The sequence below is a fragment of the Nipponia nippon genome, unplaced genomic scaffold (assembly GCF_047370975.1).
Source record: "Nipponia nippon isolate SJK-2023a ecotype South Korea unplaced genomic scaffold, ASM4737097v1 scaffold_30, whole genome shotgun sequence".
Classification (NCBI taxonomy): domain Eukaryota; kingdom Metazoa; phylum Chordata; class Aves; order Pelecaniformes; family Threskiornithidae; genus Nipponia; species Nipponia nippon.
In genome coordinates, this window is record NW_028262348.1 from 4,974,601 (window position 1) to 4,988,299 (window position 13,699).

The following is a 13,699-nucleotide window of genomic DNA, read 5'->3' on the forward strand; positions in this document are numbered from 1 at the left end:
CAGCTCCTCCAGTCCTGGGCCTGCTCGGGGATGGGGCAGGCAGCTGCTGGGAGCAGCTGGTTTTGGGGTGCCCAAAGCAGCTGGTTTTGGGGAGTCTGAGCCAGTGCTGCTCATCCCCGGCAAGCTGCCAGCCTGGCTGTCCTCCTCTGTAACCCTCTGGGGGGGGGACCCCAGCCCTCCCCACAGAGCCCCCACCCACCCTGAGGGCTTGGGGACCGCAGTGGCCCCAGTGCCATGTGCAGCCCAAGATGGACCCCCTGGGTGTGTCCCAGATGTGCGTGATCCCCCCCCCAGGATTTAATCCTACCCCAAAAAACACCCAGGGGCAGCCGGCAGTGAACGGCGCTGGGGGAGGTGGTGCCTGGGGTGGGGGGTGCTGCTGCAGTTTGGGGTCAGGGTGCCAATACCAGGGCGGGTGATGCTCCCGGGTCAGTGGTGGGGAGTGATGGCGCCTGCACCACCGCCCGGTGTGAGTCAGCCGGGGGCTCTGACGCAGCCCCACCACCACTGTCGCCATGGAGGCCGCCCGTGCTCCGGCTACCGCCCGCCCAGCCGCTCCGGCAGGGATGCATGGCTGCCGGTTCCCAGCAGGCCCTGCTGCACCAGGCGGCATCCCCGGGCGTGCACCCCTGCACGCACCCCCATACACCCATGCACCCCCGTACCCCCGTATCCCCGCACCCAGGCGGCCATGACGCGGTGGCGGCCCCACGGGGAGGAGCCTCCCTCCCTCCGCTCCCCGCCATCACCAAACTTTCCACTCGCTCCCGGCCACCGGTGCTGCCTCCCTCACACATGGCACCGGCACCCCGCGGCTGAGCCCTGCCACCACCCCCGGCGTGGGTGACGCCACCGCTGCTGCTGGCAGGAGCCGGGGACCTGCTACCGCCACTGCCAACACCACCGCCGACTCCCAGGGCTGGCAGCTTTCCGCACGGCACGGGAGGACGGGGCAGAGCGGAGAGTGGCAGCCGGGGGGAGCGGAGCCGGTGCCCATGTGCCTGCGGTCCCGGCGGGGAGATGAAGCAGCGATGACGGCCGGTGAGGGGACCCTCCGGCCCTGGAAACCTGACCCGGGGCAGGCGGACGGGGGTCGGCCACCCCTGGGGCCGTCGCTGCCCCTGACCCTCACCGTCCTGGCCTGGCTGGGCACCGGCACCACCATGGCCGGCCTCAACAAATGGATCTTTGCCACCCACGGCTTCCGCTACCCGCTGCTGCTGTCGTCCCTGCACATGCTGTCGGGGGTGGCCGTGGGGTACCCGCTGGGCTGGGCGCGGGGACCATCACCTCCGGCCCCCCGGCCCCGTGCTAGGATCTACCTCCTCAGCCTCACCTTCTGCACCAGCGTGGCATTGGGCAACCTGGGCTTGAGCTACGTGCAGCTGGATGTGGCGCAGGCGGTGGCCACCACCACGCCGCTGGTCACCCTGCTGCTGTCGGGGCTGCTGGGGGGCCGGCGGCACCACCCTCTGCAGTATGCCGCCATGGGGCCCGTCTGCGCCGGGGCTGCCTGCAGCATCGCCGGCGGAGTCCGCTTCCACCAGCCCGGCTGCGGCTTCCTCCTGGCCGCCACCGTCCTCCGCGCCCTCAAGTCCATACAGCAGAGTAAGTGCCACCCGCCTGTCCCCGTCCTGCATGCCCGCTCTCCCTGCCCCGGCACGGCCCCCGGGGCACAGGGGTGCCACCCTGGTGCTGGTGCCACCCACTGCCCATCCTGGCACTGGTGCTGCTCCATTGCCACCCCAACCCTCGTGGCACTCTGGCTCCATTGCCACCCCAGCCCCAGTGCCAACCCCATGCCATCCACTCCCAGTGCCACCTGCTGCCCCCCTTGGCCCCGGTGCCACCCCAGCACCCCTTTAGCCCCAGAGCCACCACAATTCCAAGGCCACCCCATTGCCACCCTGGGCCTGGTATCACTCGCTGCAGCGTCACCCCAGCCTCAGCACCACCCCCTGCCCACCCTGTCCGTGATGCCACCCTCGTGTCACCCCAGCCCAAGTGCCACCCCCTGCCCACCCTGTCCCTGGTGCCACCCTCGTGTCACCCCAGCCCCAGCGCCACCCCCTGCCCACCCTGTCCCTGGTGCCACCCCAGTGCCACCCTTGCCCACCCAGCTGCACCCGCTCGGGGCTGTGCCGTGGTTCTGGCCCTGAGGTGACCCTGTTTTGTTGGGGACGAGCAAACACGCTGGTGTCCCTGCGGTGGCCCATGGGCACTGCTGGCTCCCAGTGACACTGTCCCATGTCCTGGGGCCATGCCAGGTGGCAGTGCCTTAGCCTGGCACGGGGACGCCCCGGCTGCCCCATCCCTATGGGCTCTCCCCTCCAGCACCATGGGTGGCCGGGTCCCCTGTGAGTCCCCATGCTGAGCAGCATGGTCCCCACACGCTGGGTCCCATGTCCCCTGGGGACTCCGGCAGCCGTGGTGCCGCCCGGGCTGCGATGTCCTTGGCAGGCAGTGGAGAGAAGCCGGCCGGATTGTTTTTCAGCTGGGAAGGGAGCGTTTCCTCCGGAGCTGGTGACTCAGGCGGGCACCGCGGGGGACGGGCTCTGGCATCCGAGTGCCAGGCGCACGCCCTGTGCCAGCTCCAAGGTCCCTGCGGGCACTGCTGGCAGCTGTACCAGGGGTGCTGTGGCCACCCGAGGGATGCCACTGCCCAGCACCCACCCTAGTCCCCTCGTCACCCATGGGACATGGAGAGCGGCCCTGGGGAGGTTGGAAGCTGCTCCCATTCCCCCATGGACACGGCATGTGCCCCCCTGTGCATGGCAGCTGGCCCAGCTGTGCCCGCTGTCCCTGGATGGCTCGGGGGGAACATGGGGACACAGAGGGGACAGGCCACGTGCCCAGAAATGTTGCTGCTGGCTGCAAAATCAGTGAAGAAAAGAGGACGGAGGGGTGGAAGCCACGTTTGGTCCAAAATGGGGTGGGGAAACTGCCCCATCCAACCCTGCCCTGTGGACCCCCAAACCAGGGCACTCCCAAACCGGGGCACCCCCTGAACCAGGACACCCCCAAACCAGGGCACCCCCAACCCCATGGGAGGGGCTACCACCCCCACTTCTCCTTTTCTGGTGACGTTTGGGATTTCTGAACTGCTTGGGCACCAAGTGGGTGCTTGTGTCTGTGCGTGCCCCTGTGAGTGCTGGGTGTCCCCGCTGGGAGGGTCCGGGTGTCCTGCTGACTGTCCCTATCCACCCTCCCCAGGTCTGCTGCTGCAGGAGGACCAGCTGGATGCCCTCTCCCTGCTCTGCCTGACCTCCCTGCCCAGTTTCTGCCTGCTCTTTGGGGCGGCCATGGCGCTGGAGGTGGGTCCCTCCTGGGAGGGCGTCCTGCGCTACAATGGCACCCTCTGGGCCTGTGTCCTGCTCAGCTGCCTGGGCTCCGTCCTCTACAACCTGGCCACCTTCTGCATCCTCTCCCTCACTTCTGCCCTCACTGTCCACGTCCTGGGCAACGTCACCGTGGTGGGCAACCTCCTGCTCTCCCGCCTCCTCTTTGGCAGCCACCTGAGCGGGCTCAGCTACCTGGGCATCGGGCTGATGCTGGCCGGGATGTTCATGTACCACCAGCCGGACCTCATTGCGGCACGCTGGACGGCACGGCTGGGACGGGGCCCCCCCAGGCGGGAGTAGGGCCCCCGCCGGGGATGGGGGCAGAGGGGAAGCTGGGGGCGAGCACAGCTCTGCGGTGCACAGGCTGCGTGCACGGGGCAGGGTGTGCGGGTGTGCATGGCTCTGCGGGCGCACGGGAGGGCTGGTGTGCGTGGTACTGTGCACACGGGTGTGCTGCTGTGCACGGCTCTGTGTGCACACAGATGTGCTGAGGTGCATGGTACAATGCACACGGGTGTGCTGCTGTGCACGGAACTGTGTGCACATGCGTGCCGGTGTGCATGGCCCTGTGTGCACATGTGTGCTGGTGTGCACGACCCTGTGTGCACACGTGTGCCGGTGTGCACGGCTCTGTGTTTTCTGGTGTGCACATATCTGTGTGTATGTGTGCTGGTTTCCACAGCTCTGTGTGCACGTGTGCTGGTTTGCACAGTTGTCTGTGTACACGTGTGCTGGTGTGCACAGCACTGTGCACATGGATGTGCCCGTGTGCACGGCTGTGTGTGCAACACAGGCATGCTGAGGTGCACGGTACTCTGCACACAGGTGTGCTGATGTGCACGGCACTGTGTGCACATGGGTGTGCTGGCGTGTGTGGCGCTGCGTGCGCATGCGTGCTGGTGTGCACGGCTCTGTGTGCACGTGTCTTCTGGTGTGCACAGATCTGTGTGTACATGTGCTGGTTTGCACAGCTCTGTGTGCACACATGTGCTGGTGTGCACGGCGCTGTGCACATGATATGTCGGTCTGCACAAGCTCTTTGTGCATGTGTGTTGTGTGCACAGCTCTGTGCACGTGTGCGTTCCTGTGCATGGCTCTGTGCATGCGTGTGTCAGTCTGCACGTCTACTGATGTGCATGGCACTGTGCATATGTGTGTGCTGGTGTGTGCAGCTCTGTGCACACATCTGTCTTGGTGTGCACAGGCTCTCTGTGTGCAAGTGAGTCTGTGTGCACAGCTCTCTGCATGTGGGCACGTCTGGGTGCGCACAGGCTCTGCAAGCGTGAGTGGGTCTCTGTGTGCATGGGGGCACACGTGTTGGTGTGTGAAGGCTCTGCGTGTGCAAGCAGGTCTCATGCATGCGTGCATTGGTGTAGGCTCTGCACATATGAGCGTGCATGTGTGCACAGCTGTACATGCACGTGGGCATGCATGTGCTGGTGTGCACAAATCCTGTGCGTGCAAGTGTGTTGCTGTGTGTACAGAGCCTTACGTGCAGGTGTGCACACGCGTATCGGTGTGCACAGGCTCTGTGTGTGTGCCCCTGTGCACGGGAGCATGTGTGTGTTGGTGTGCACAGGCTTGTTTGTTGGTGTGCACAGGCTCTGCGTGTGCAAGCAGATCTCATGCGCCTGGGCAGGGGTGTGCTGCTGTGCACAGATACCACGTGCACAAGCGTGTCTGTGTGCAGAGCCTTATGTGCAGGTGTGCACACATGTGTTGGTGTGCACAGCCTCTGTGTGCACGTGTGTGCTCATCTTCACAGATTCTGTGTGTGCAAATGCACCTATGCACGTACACAGCTCTGCGTGCATGGGGGCGTGTGTGTGTGTGCAAGCTGACAGGTACCGGTGTGCACGCTGGCCTTGTGCAGGCAAGCAGGTACCTGCGTGCGTGTGCAGCTGCGTGCACCGGCTCTACATGCGTGTCCCCGTGTGCACACACAGGCTGGGCATGCTCAGGGACATGGCTGTGGATACACAACTCCGTGCATCTGACTGCTGTCCCGCCTGGGGAACACAGAGCAGCACGTGTGTGCGTGTGCGTGTGTGTGCGCGTGCATGTGTGCCACTACTGAGCTCTGCTGGCTGGAGTAAACCCAGGGCTGTGTGTGCGCACGGTTCTCGTGGCCAAATAAGACGCCCGGGGATGGGGCAGGTGAGCGTCCCCTCTCCTGTCCCCAACTCCACCGTGTTGTGCTGATCCCGTGGGGCTGCCGGTGGGGCTGCCATCGTCGTCATCGTCCCCACGGTGCCCTCCTGGCCACCACAGCTCTGGCTCTGGCCCCATCTCTCCCGGCTTGCTGTGGCTGGAGCAGGCAGGCACGGACAGGGCTGCCTGCCCGTCCCCGGGGCTCCCTTGCAGAGATGGTGAGAGCCCAGCGAAGGGGACGAGGACGGCTCAGACCCACCCGCCATCACTCCGGGATGGTGTTGGGCTGCAGCTCGGCACATGCTCACCTTGGCAAAGAGACGTCCCAGCATGTATATGCCCTGGCACCAACGCCGGCACGCACGTGCGGGCATGCCCCGACAGGCGCACCACCACCACCGCACATGGCGTCTGTGGTGGCTGCTGCCGTGCTCGCTGTCTCTGTGCCAGGGCTGAAGGACCCAGTTCTGATTGCACTTGTCCCGAAATAAAGCTCTATTTTTGTTGTACTCCACCCTCGGCTCCCAGGCTGATCTCCTACCTGAAGCGCACGCCGGCATCATGGCAGGAAGGGAGGAACCACCCAGTGTAGGGATGGGAAACTGAGGCACAGAAATGCCTCAGGAAGCCCCAGCTCCCTGGGGGAAGCTGGGACCCCTGTGCCCACCACGGCCAGCGTCTCCATGCTCCAGTGCAGAGACAGCCGCGGTTTAGCAGCCCCAGGGCTGGTGCTGGGACCCTCGCACAGGACACGGGAGGGACGCGGTGATGGGGAGAGGAGTCACCGGCTGCATGTGTCCAGAGAAGGACCAGTCCTGCTGGGAGCTGGCATTGGTCACCTGCAGCGTGGCTTCGCCCTGCCCCGGGGCAGTGTGACCTGGCCAGCACCCCGTGTCCTGGCGTCACCCATCCGGTCCCTCTCCAGCCCTGTGACTCACGTCACCCTGCAAGCACAACCTGCTCGCCCTGGAAACTCCCTGCTCTCTCCCGCCCTTTCTCCCAAACAGCAATTTTCTTCCACTCACCAGGGTGGCGAGTTTTGATGCTGCTTCCAGAAGCGTCCTGGGACTGGCTCCTTCCCCAGCACACAGTGAAGGAAGAGCAGCTTGCCGGGCCGCCGCAGTGTGCCGGTGTGCCCACCGCCAGTGCCACCTTCACCAGCGTGCCCTAGGGCCGCAGCTGGAGCAGTGACCATCCTGCAAATGACTCAAAGGGCCCCGAGTTATCAGCAAGTGGCCCCTGCTCTGGCCAAGAGCGTGGCAGCCACAAGCCTGTTTGCTTTCTGGGCTCACATTTCAGAGGCGTTTCCGTAACAGGGAGGGTTGAAAGTAGTTTTGGTTTTCTGGTTCTTTTCAAAAGGCAAGTCCCAGTGCGTCCCCAGGGACGGGGCTGGGGGAAGCTCCCCTCCCAGGCGTTCCCAGGACCTCCCACCCACCCTGTCCCCTGCCAGGGGACGGGAGGAGCGGGAGTGGCAAACCAGCCCGCCTGCGGTTTCACTGGGCTGAGGAGCCCTTCCCCGGGGAACGCCCGGCCGTCCTGGCCCCCTGACTCATTTGCTGGCACCGGGGTCCACCTGGATCCTGCCTGCATCTGCGGCTTTGCCTTGTCCGCCCTGGTTTCAGTGCTTTGTGCTGCTGGCCCCATGCTCTGCTGCTCCAGAGAGCGCAGCCAGCTGCTGCCGGGGGTCCCTGTGCAGGCGGGTGGCTGGAGCCGGGCTGGGCATGGGGGTCCTGTGGCAGCATTTGTGCTGGGGCTGGGGGCTTTGATGCTGCCCATGAAGGGCCTGCCAGCAGTGGTCGGGCTGGCCTGGCATGGTGGCCGTTTCTCCAGGTATTTCAGGCCGTGATCTCAGCCCAGTGGCATCCCTCCGCTCTGGCTGCGGGAAGGATTGGGTTTCCCATGGGCATGGTGGCAGCTGCCCATGTGGCGGGTCTGACGCTGCTTCGGCTAAGCCAGATGAAGGAAAGGCATCACAGCCCCGGCTGCTTCGCAGGTTGGGGAGCAGACTGGGACACCTCTGCCCCAAGGCAGACATCTTTTTGGAGAGCAGACCCTGTGGCACCAGGCAGGACAAGCCCCAGCAGGAGCAGTGAAGGATGGAGGCAGCCCTCTCACAGGCGTGTGTCCCCATGCCTCGGCCTCCTGGCAGGCAGCGGCTTCCCGGTCCCTGCTGGGGTCTGGTTACCCTCCCCAGCCCTGGCTCCCTGGGTCCGGTTTTGGCATGGTGAGGGTACTGGGGTGGATTATTGCCCTGGGCTAAGGGCTACGAATCCTCCTCCGAAGCCCCTGCAGCTCTTGTGCCCCCAAATGTGGGGGCCTTCCTTTGCCCATGCATCTCTCCACAGCCCCTGTCAAGCACCCTCTGGGTTTTCACCTCTTTTTAAACAACACCCAACCACAGGCAGGCTGGGGCACCCCCATGCTGGGGCTCATTAACCCCTGAGATGGCACTGCCCGGGGTTAACCACGTAGCAGGCACCCAGCACACGCTGCCTGAGCTTCTCACACAGGCGCTGCCGTTGGGTTTCTTTGCTCCCTATCCTGAAATGCACGGAGGGGACGGGAGATGCAAGGAAGGGTGACAGCTCTGAAGCCAGTGAGTGGCAGCAGCAGGATGGGTGGCACCTCCACGTGCTTGGTCCCACCATGCTGGAGGTGCTGGCTGGCAAGGAGCTCCAGGTGAAGTGTGAAAGTCTGAGGTGGGAGAAATAAATGTGTGTCTGATGGGATAGCGTTGTTATGAGATCTGGCCGGACACTTTCTTCTGGATCTGCTGTTAAACTGCTGCTGAAATCTTCCTCTGAGGGATGGAGCGTGCTGGGGACTGAGCTGTGAGCTGCTGCCCTTGGCGGAGGAGCAGCGTGGCTCCATGCAGGGGAGGGGAGATTCAGGGTGGCTTTACTGCACGCCGGCCGGGTGCCTGGGAGCACATGGTGGAAATATTCTGTGTTTCAGGACAGGGGATTAACTGCTGCTCGCGGGGCTGTCGGGAGGCTTACTGCATTAGCACAGAGGGACGTGGGATCTGCAGCTGGGAGGCGGCAAGGACAAACACTTGCTAAGCTGGGAGCCTAAGCCAGTAAATGATATCCTTCCCTCAAATGCCAGGCTGTGGTCTTAAACCTACCACACCACAGTCCTCAAACGGTGTCAGGGACCATCCTGGCTCTGGAGCTGAAATTATGGCAAAGCCTTTTTTAGGGTGAACATTGAGAAAAATGCATTCTCCCTGGCAGGACAGCCCGGCCCAAGGATAGATGACATGAGGAGCGCAATGTCCAGCAGTGGCGAGCAACATCTGAGGATGCTTGAAGCAGCCCAAGCCTGGTTGGAGGCCAGGAGATGGACAGGACGACCCTTCAGACTCCCTTCCAGCCCCATGTTCTCTGCCTCAGCACCCAAAAAAACCCTCCAGAATTTGCTCGTAACCATTTTGGGGCAGGCTGGCTTTACTGGTGACTTTATTGCTCTCTCTCTACGGCACGGGCTCACTGCTCTGCTCTGAGAAGGCTGTTGACTGCCTGTAGCTGAGTTTCTAAAAGATGAAATCACATGACCTTCAAGACATTTTTAAAGTAATATACTTTGTTTTTATAATATAACTTTACATCATAATGTAGGGGTCCAAGATACAAACGTTTAAGGTGGTTATAATAGCATGCTAATTACTGTATGCATAACATAAGACCACTATATAAAAACTTAGGTGATCCACAGACTGTTGTGAAACACAGATGGTGCCTTAGCGGCACCCTACGCCAGAACGAGAGCTGGGTTCAGTGGGTTTGGGTGTCAGGTGCAGGTGCCTCACCTGGGTTCTGATGGCTGTGAAGAAAGAGGTGTTCAACAAAGAGCTGTCAGCAGCATCACCACCCCCCTTCCTCCCACTTGAGAGCTGCGTTCAAACTGAGATGCTCGCCCTTGATGCCTGCAGCCATGCCCGCGCTTGGCTGTGTAGCCTGTTGAGCTGGATCTGGACTCCCACCCAACTTCCCAGCTTGGCCTTGGACCTGTCTCATCACCATGGACTTGCCAGGCAGTCAGGACTCTCAATTCAATGAGCCTCCATCCGCCTCCAGATACGCAAAGCCCTGGTCTCCCCTCCCTTGGAGAGCAGGTGCCTGTGCCTGGGAGCCAGCCAGTGGTGCCCTCCACAGCTGGCACGCCAGAGCCAGACATCTGCAGGACCTTATAGGGCTTGTGGCACCATTGTTCTCCGTAGGGAAAGCCTGGTGTTCGACTGCAAAGCTGGAGTAGAGAGGGGTGTGGATGATTCTACAGTCACCAGCTGCACCCTTGTCTGGTCAGAGATCCAGTCTGAGAAACACCAAGGCCCCAGGTGGTCACACAGCACACAGGGCTCCTCCAAGGTCTGCCATGTCTCTGATGCTCTCTGTGATACCCATGCACCCAACCAGCTTGTTCTGCCCCTTTCCTTTAAAGTTTCTGTTTTCCAAGAGGAACTTCTTGCATGTCCATGAGGAGTTGGGTCTTTGCTCTGCTTCTAGAAGGTGCCTTGGGAGAAAAGCAATGCACTCAGAGGAAGGCAAGGTTCTTTGTCACCCCCCCAGCTACCACTTGAGCTGCTTTGAGACCTACACAGAGCTGGTTTGCCAGGTTGCTCTTTGTGGGTGTGGAGGAGCACTCCCAAAGCGCCATTGGTAGGATATACAATCATAGAGTCATTTAGGTTGCAAAAGACCCTTAAGATCATCAAGTCCAACTGTTAATCCAGCACTGCCAAGTCCACCACTAAACCATGTCCCTGAGCACCACATCCACACGTCTTTTAAATACCTTCAGCAACGGTGACCCAACCACTTCCCTGGACAGCCTGTTCCAGTGCTTGATGACCCTTTTGGTGAAGAAATTATTCCTAATATCCAATCTAAACTTCTCCTGGTGCAACTTGAGGCCATTTAGTCTCGTCCTATCACTTGTTACTTAGGAAAAGAGTCTGACACCCACCTCATTACAACCCCTCCCACCAACCAGGGCTGCGGGACCCCCTCATGCTGACCCAGGGGCTGTGGGACCCCTCACACACACATGCCAGCCTGGGGCCCCCTACTCTCATCCAAAACAGGTCTGTTACTGCCACTCAAGACAGAGTTGCTGAAGCTGAAAACGTCATGCTGTGATAAACCAGAATTAATACGTGGTTTGCTGCTGAGCGATGCCCAAGTGTGCCCAGATCAGGCTTCTAGTTTATAACGACATGACGACCTCACCGCAATGATTCATACTGACAGCAGGTTCCTCTTATTGCTCCCACCTTGACCTCCCAGCGCACCGGGATGGGAATAGCTCAAAGGTGGCACCTAGGAAGATTTCGCACATATAGGAGCAAATGGGGTTCTTTCCAAGCAGCTCACCCAAATAACCGTGCATTGCCCAAGGGAGGCCAAGGCACCTTCTGAAAAAGGTTTGGGGAAATCAGACGGGGCAAGAGAAAGGGTCAGATGGTGGAAAGCAGGACATCTTTGGGTGTCTCCCAACTGAGGATGCTGGAGTCTGCGCTCTTCCTGCCCTCTCTGGAATACAGCAGATGACTGGACTTAGGGTTGCTGTCTCAAAACCCAAAGTCATATCTCAGTTAGGAAAAACAAACGTTGGTAACACTCCAAATATCCTGACTCACAGCTAGTTTCTGTCCTGTATTATAAGCACAGTTTGTGCTGGAATAAAACAACACTCTCTAAACATGTGATGGTTTCAGAGTTGCTGTCAGGACCCCAATACAAATGACGTGTGAAAATTATCTGCATAGCTTAAACCATGTTGATTTTATTTATAGTAAACGCCACTACTCGCTGTTGTATCGCTAATCCCCCATACTTTCAGTGGCAGAAACTTCATGCTCCAACCTCCTTAGATGAGAAGAGTTTGTTTTCAATACTTTGGCATGTATCTGGAAGAACTGCCATTAGCTTTCCCTTGGTTTCTTGCCAAAAGATCATAAGAGCTCATTAGTACTCAGAGCAGCAGCATTACTCTTACTTCATTTTCATAAACATTGGGTATCATCCCTGACGGAGAGCTGATCACTCGGAGCCTGTTGACGCCGAAGAGTTTGTACTCATAGTGGATGACCTGGTGCCAGAAGTTGTTGTTGGGTCGTACGATGGGACGGCAGGACTCAACCCAGGCAGGGACACCCACCAGGGACATGGAGCAGTGCTTCTAGGCCAAGCAGATGGTGGGTACCTGCTCACCCCGGCAGTGCAGTGCAGCAGCGTCAGGTCCCTGCACGTCCCCACGCTGTGGATCTTAGCTGCTATGGAGTCGAAGCAGCTGGAGATGTGAGCGGCAGGGGCATCCATCACAGGGACATGGAGGTACTCGACGTCAGGACAGAGGGTGTTCACCACCTCCAGGAAGACGTTGATGATGGTGCTGATGCAGTGGGGAAGAGCAGGAGGTGGCTGTTGGTGGCCATTGTGTCACCAAGGTAGAGGTTAGATGTGATCCGGGGTGCTGGGGCAGGGCCGGGAGGGCTCCCAGAGCTGCCGCCATTGGGGTGCGCTGGTTGTGCCTAGAAATACATGTAGAAATACACGCAGCCCTGTGCCCCACCGTGTCCCGGCCTGCCAGGCCCCACTGCCCGGTAGTCCCGGGGAGCGATGGCAGGGCTGGGGTGGGCCCCCCATGGCAACCACCGCTGTGCGCACAACAGTGGGGGGCAGCGGGGCCATGGAGGAGCAGGGTGGCATGCAGCCTCGCATCACCTTCTTCCCACCGCCCCAGAGCCGGCAGCTCAGCAGGCCCCGGTGTGGGGTTGGGGGGCCCTCACACCGGCTGGGGCTGGGGGACCCCACACACTGTCCTGGGGCGCTGGGACCCTCACACTGGCTGGGGCTGGGGGACTCCTCACACTGTTCTGGGGCTGTGGGACCTCTTACATGGGCTGGGGCTGTGGGAACAGGTCAGTGGGGTATGGCTCGGCACCCCTCTGCACCCCGCTCTGTGTGACACGAAGCCCCGTCTCACCCTAAGCAGCTCTGCAGACTTGGACATCGACCTGGACAGCCATTTGCCTGACAGCTCCCTGCCCAGCTCCACCAGCCGTGCCAGCCGCCATGTCCTGCTGCTCCTGGAGAAGAAGGTGGTGGCCTCCACTCCCCCTCACCCCTCCAGGCTCTGCTGGCGCTGCCCCCTGGGACAGGGTTCATGGCCCGCTCTGGCACAAGGGGAAGGTTTGGCTGCCAGTGGATGTGTCTTGGAAAGGCAGAGGGAGATTCCCCCTCCTCTGAAGAGGTCGGCAGCAGGAGCCGCAGGTGACACAAGGCTGGAGGAATGTCTTGTGCAAACACTTGGGTCTCTGTTCCTTAGAGTCCTTAAACCATCGCTTAAGTCCTCAGCCCTTAGGTCTTCAGCCCACTGGATCAGGATGTGGGTGCCAAGGCTGTCTCCGGGGGAGTGGGAAGAAAATGGTCAGGGGAGGCAGCTATCGGTTCTTGGGCCACCTTCGATGGAATGGTTGCACCTCCATCCTGACCTCAGGACACAGTAGCCATATCCTATCTGCAAGTCAGCTGTGTTTTGGAATGATAAGGCATCATTGGCCTGGACTTAGATGTCGTTCCTACGATATCTAGGGAGACCAAGGGCAAATTATCAGAAATGGGTGAAGCGCTGACGTGTGACCTCCCAGCAGCGGGGACCAGGCAAAGGTTTTGCAACATTTAGCACCCCTTTAGTGCTTCTCACTTTGAGCCCAGCAGTAACAGGTTCATTAGCAATAGCAGGTGAGATAGTCCCTCCTGTGGGAATGTGCGGAATGCCAGGTTGAGTCTATAAGCTCAGAACTGGGATTTGGGGTGGCATTAGAAACACCCGGGCCTTCACACACTGAGTAGTTCCCTTCAGCTCTTCTCTCTGCTCCTGGGTAGCCAGACTTTTTGTCCTTAGTACCCAGCCAGCACCACCTGAATCCTCTCCCCTCACCTTACTGTATATATCCCAAGGAACTTTGCCATCTTGCTTTGGTCAGAAACCCCAAGCATCACAATTTCAGCAGTTTTTCAGTTTAGATCAAAGTTTTATAACATGGGGCTGCAAAGTCCACCCTCTTGACTGTTTCTGGCAGAACAGTAGGGTCCTGCTGGGGTCTGGCTCTGCGTGTGAGTCTGCTTAGGCAATAACTGTGCAGCCCTGTAGCAGTTATTAGTGAGAACAGGGAAAGAAGCTTACCTGGTGGCACCTCT

The 13,699-nt window shown here is 60.3% G+C and overlaps 2 protein-coding genes across 2 annotated transcripts; one reads left to right on the top strand and one right to left on the bottom strand.

Moving 5' to 3' along the window:
• The first annotated feature begins 17 nt into the window (after window positions 1-17).
• SLC35E4 (solute carrier family 35 member E4) lies at window positions 18-6,006 on the top strand. Its single transcript, XM_009462730.2, has 2 exons — window positions 18-1,608; window positions 3,214-6,006. The coding sequence occupies exons 1-2, from the start codon at window positions 996-998 to the stop codon at window positions 3,639-3,641; spliced, it is 1,041 nt and encodes a 346-aa protein (XP_009461005.2). The 5' UTR covers window positions 18-995; the 3' UTR covers window positions 3,642-6,006.
• A 5,462-nt stretch (window positions 6,007-11,468) lies between these two features.
• On the bottom strand, window positions 11,469-12,509 carry DUSP18 (dual specificity phosphatase 18). The gene is given in 4 exon segments (XM_009462731.1): window positions 11,469-11,698; window positions 11,701-11,904; window positions 11,907-12,027; window positions 12,483-12,509. Coding segments are annotated over 4 exon segments (582 nt in total).
• Window positions 12,510-13,699: the final 1,190 nt, after the last annotated feature.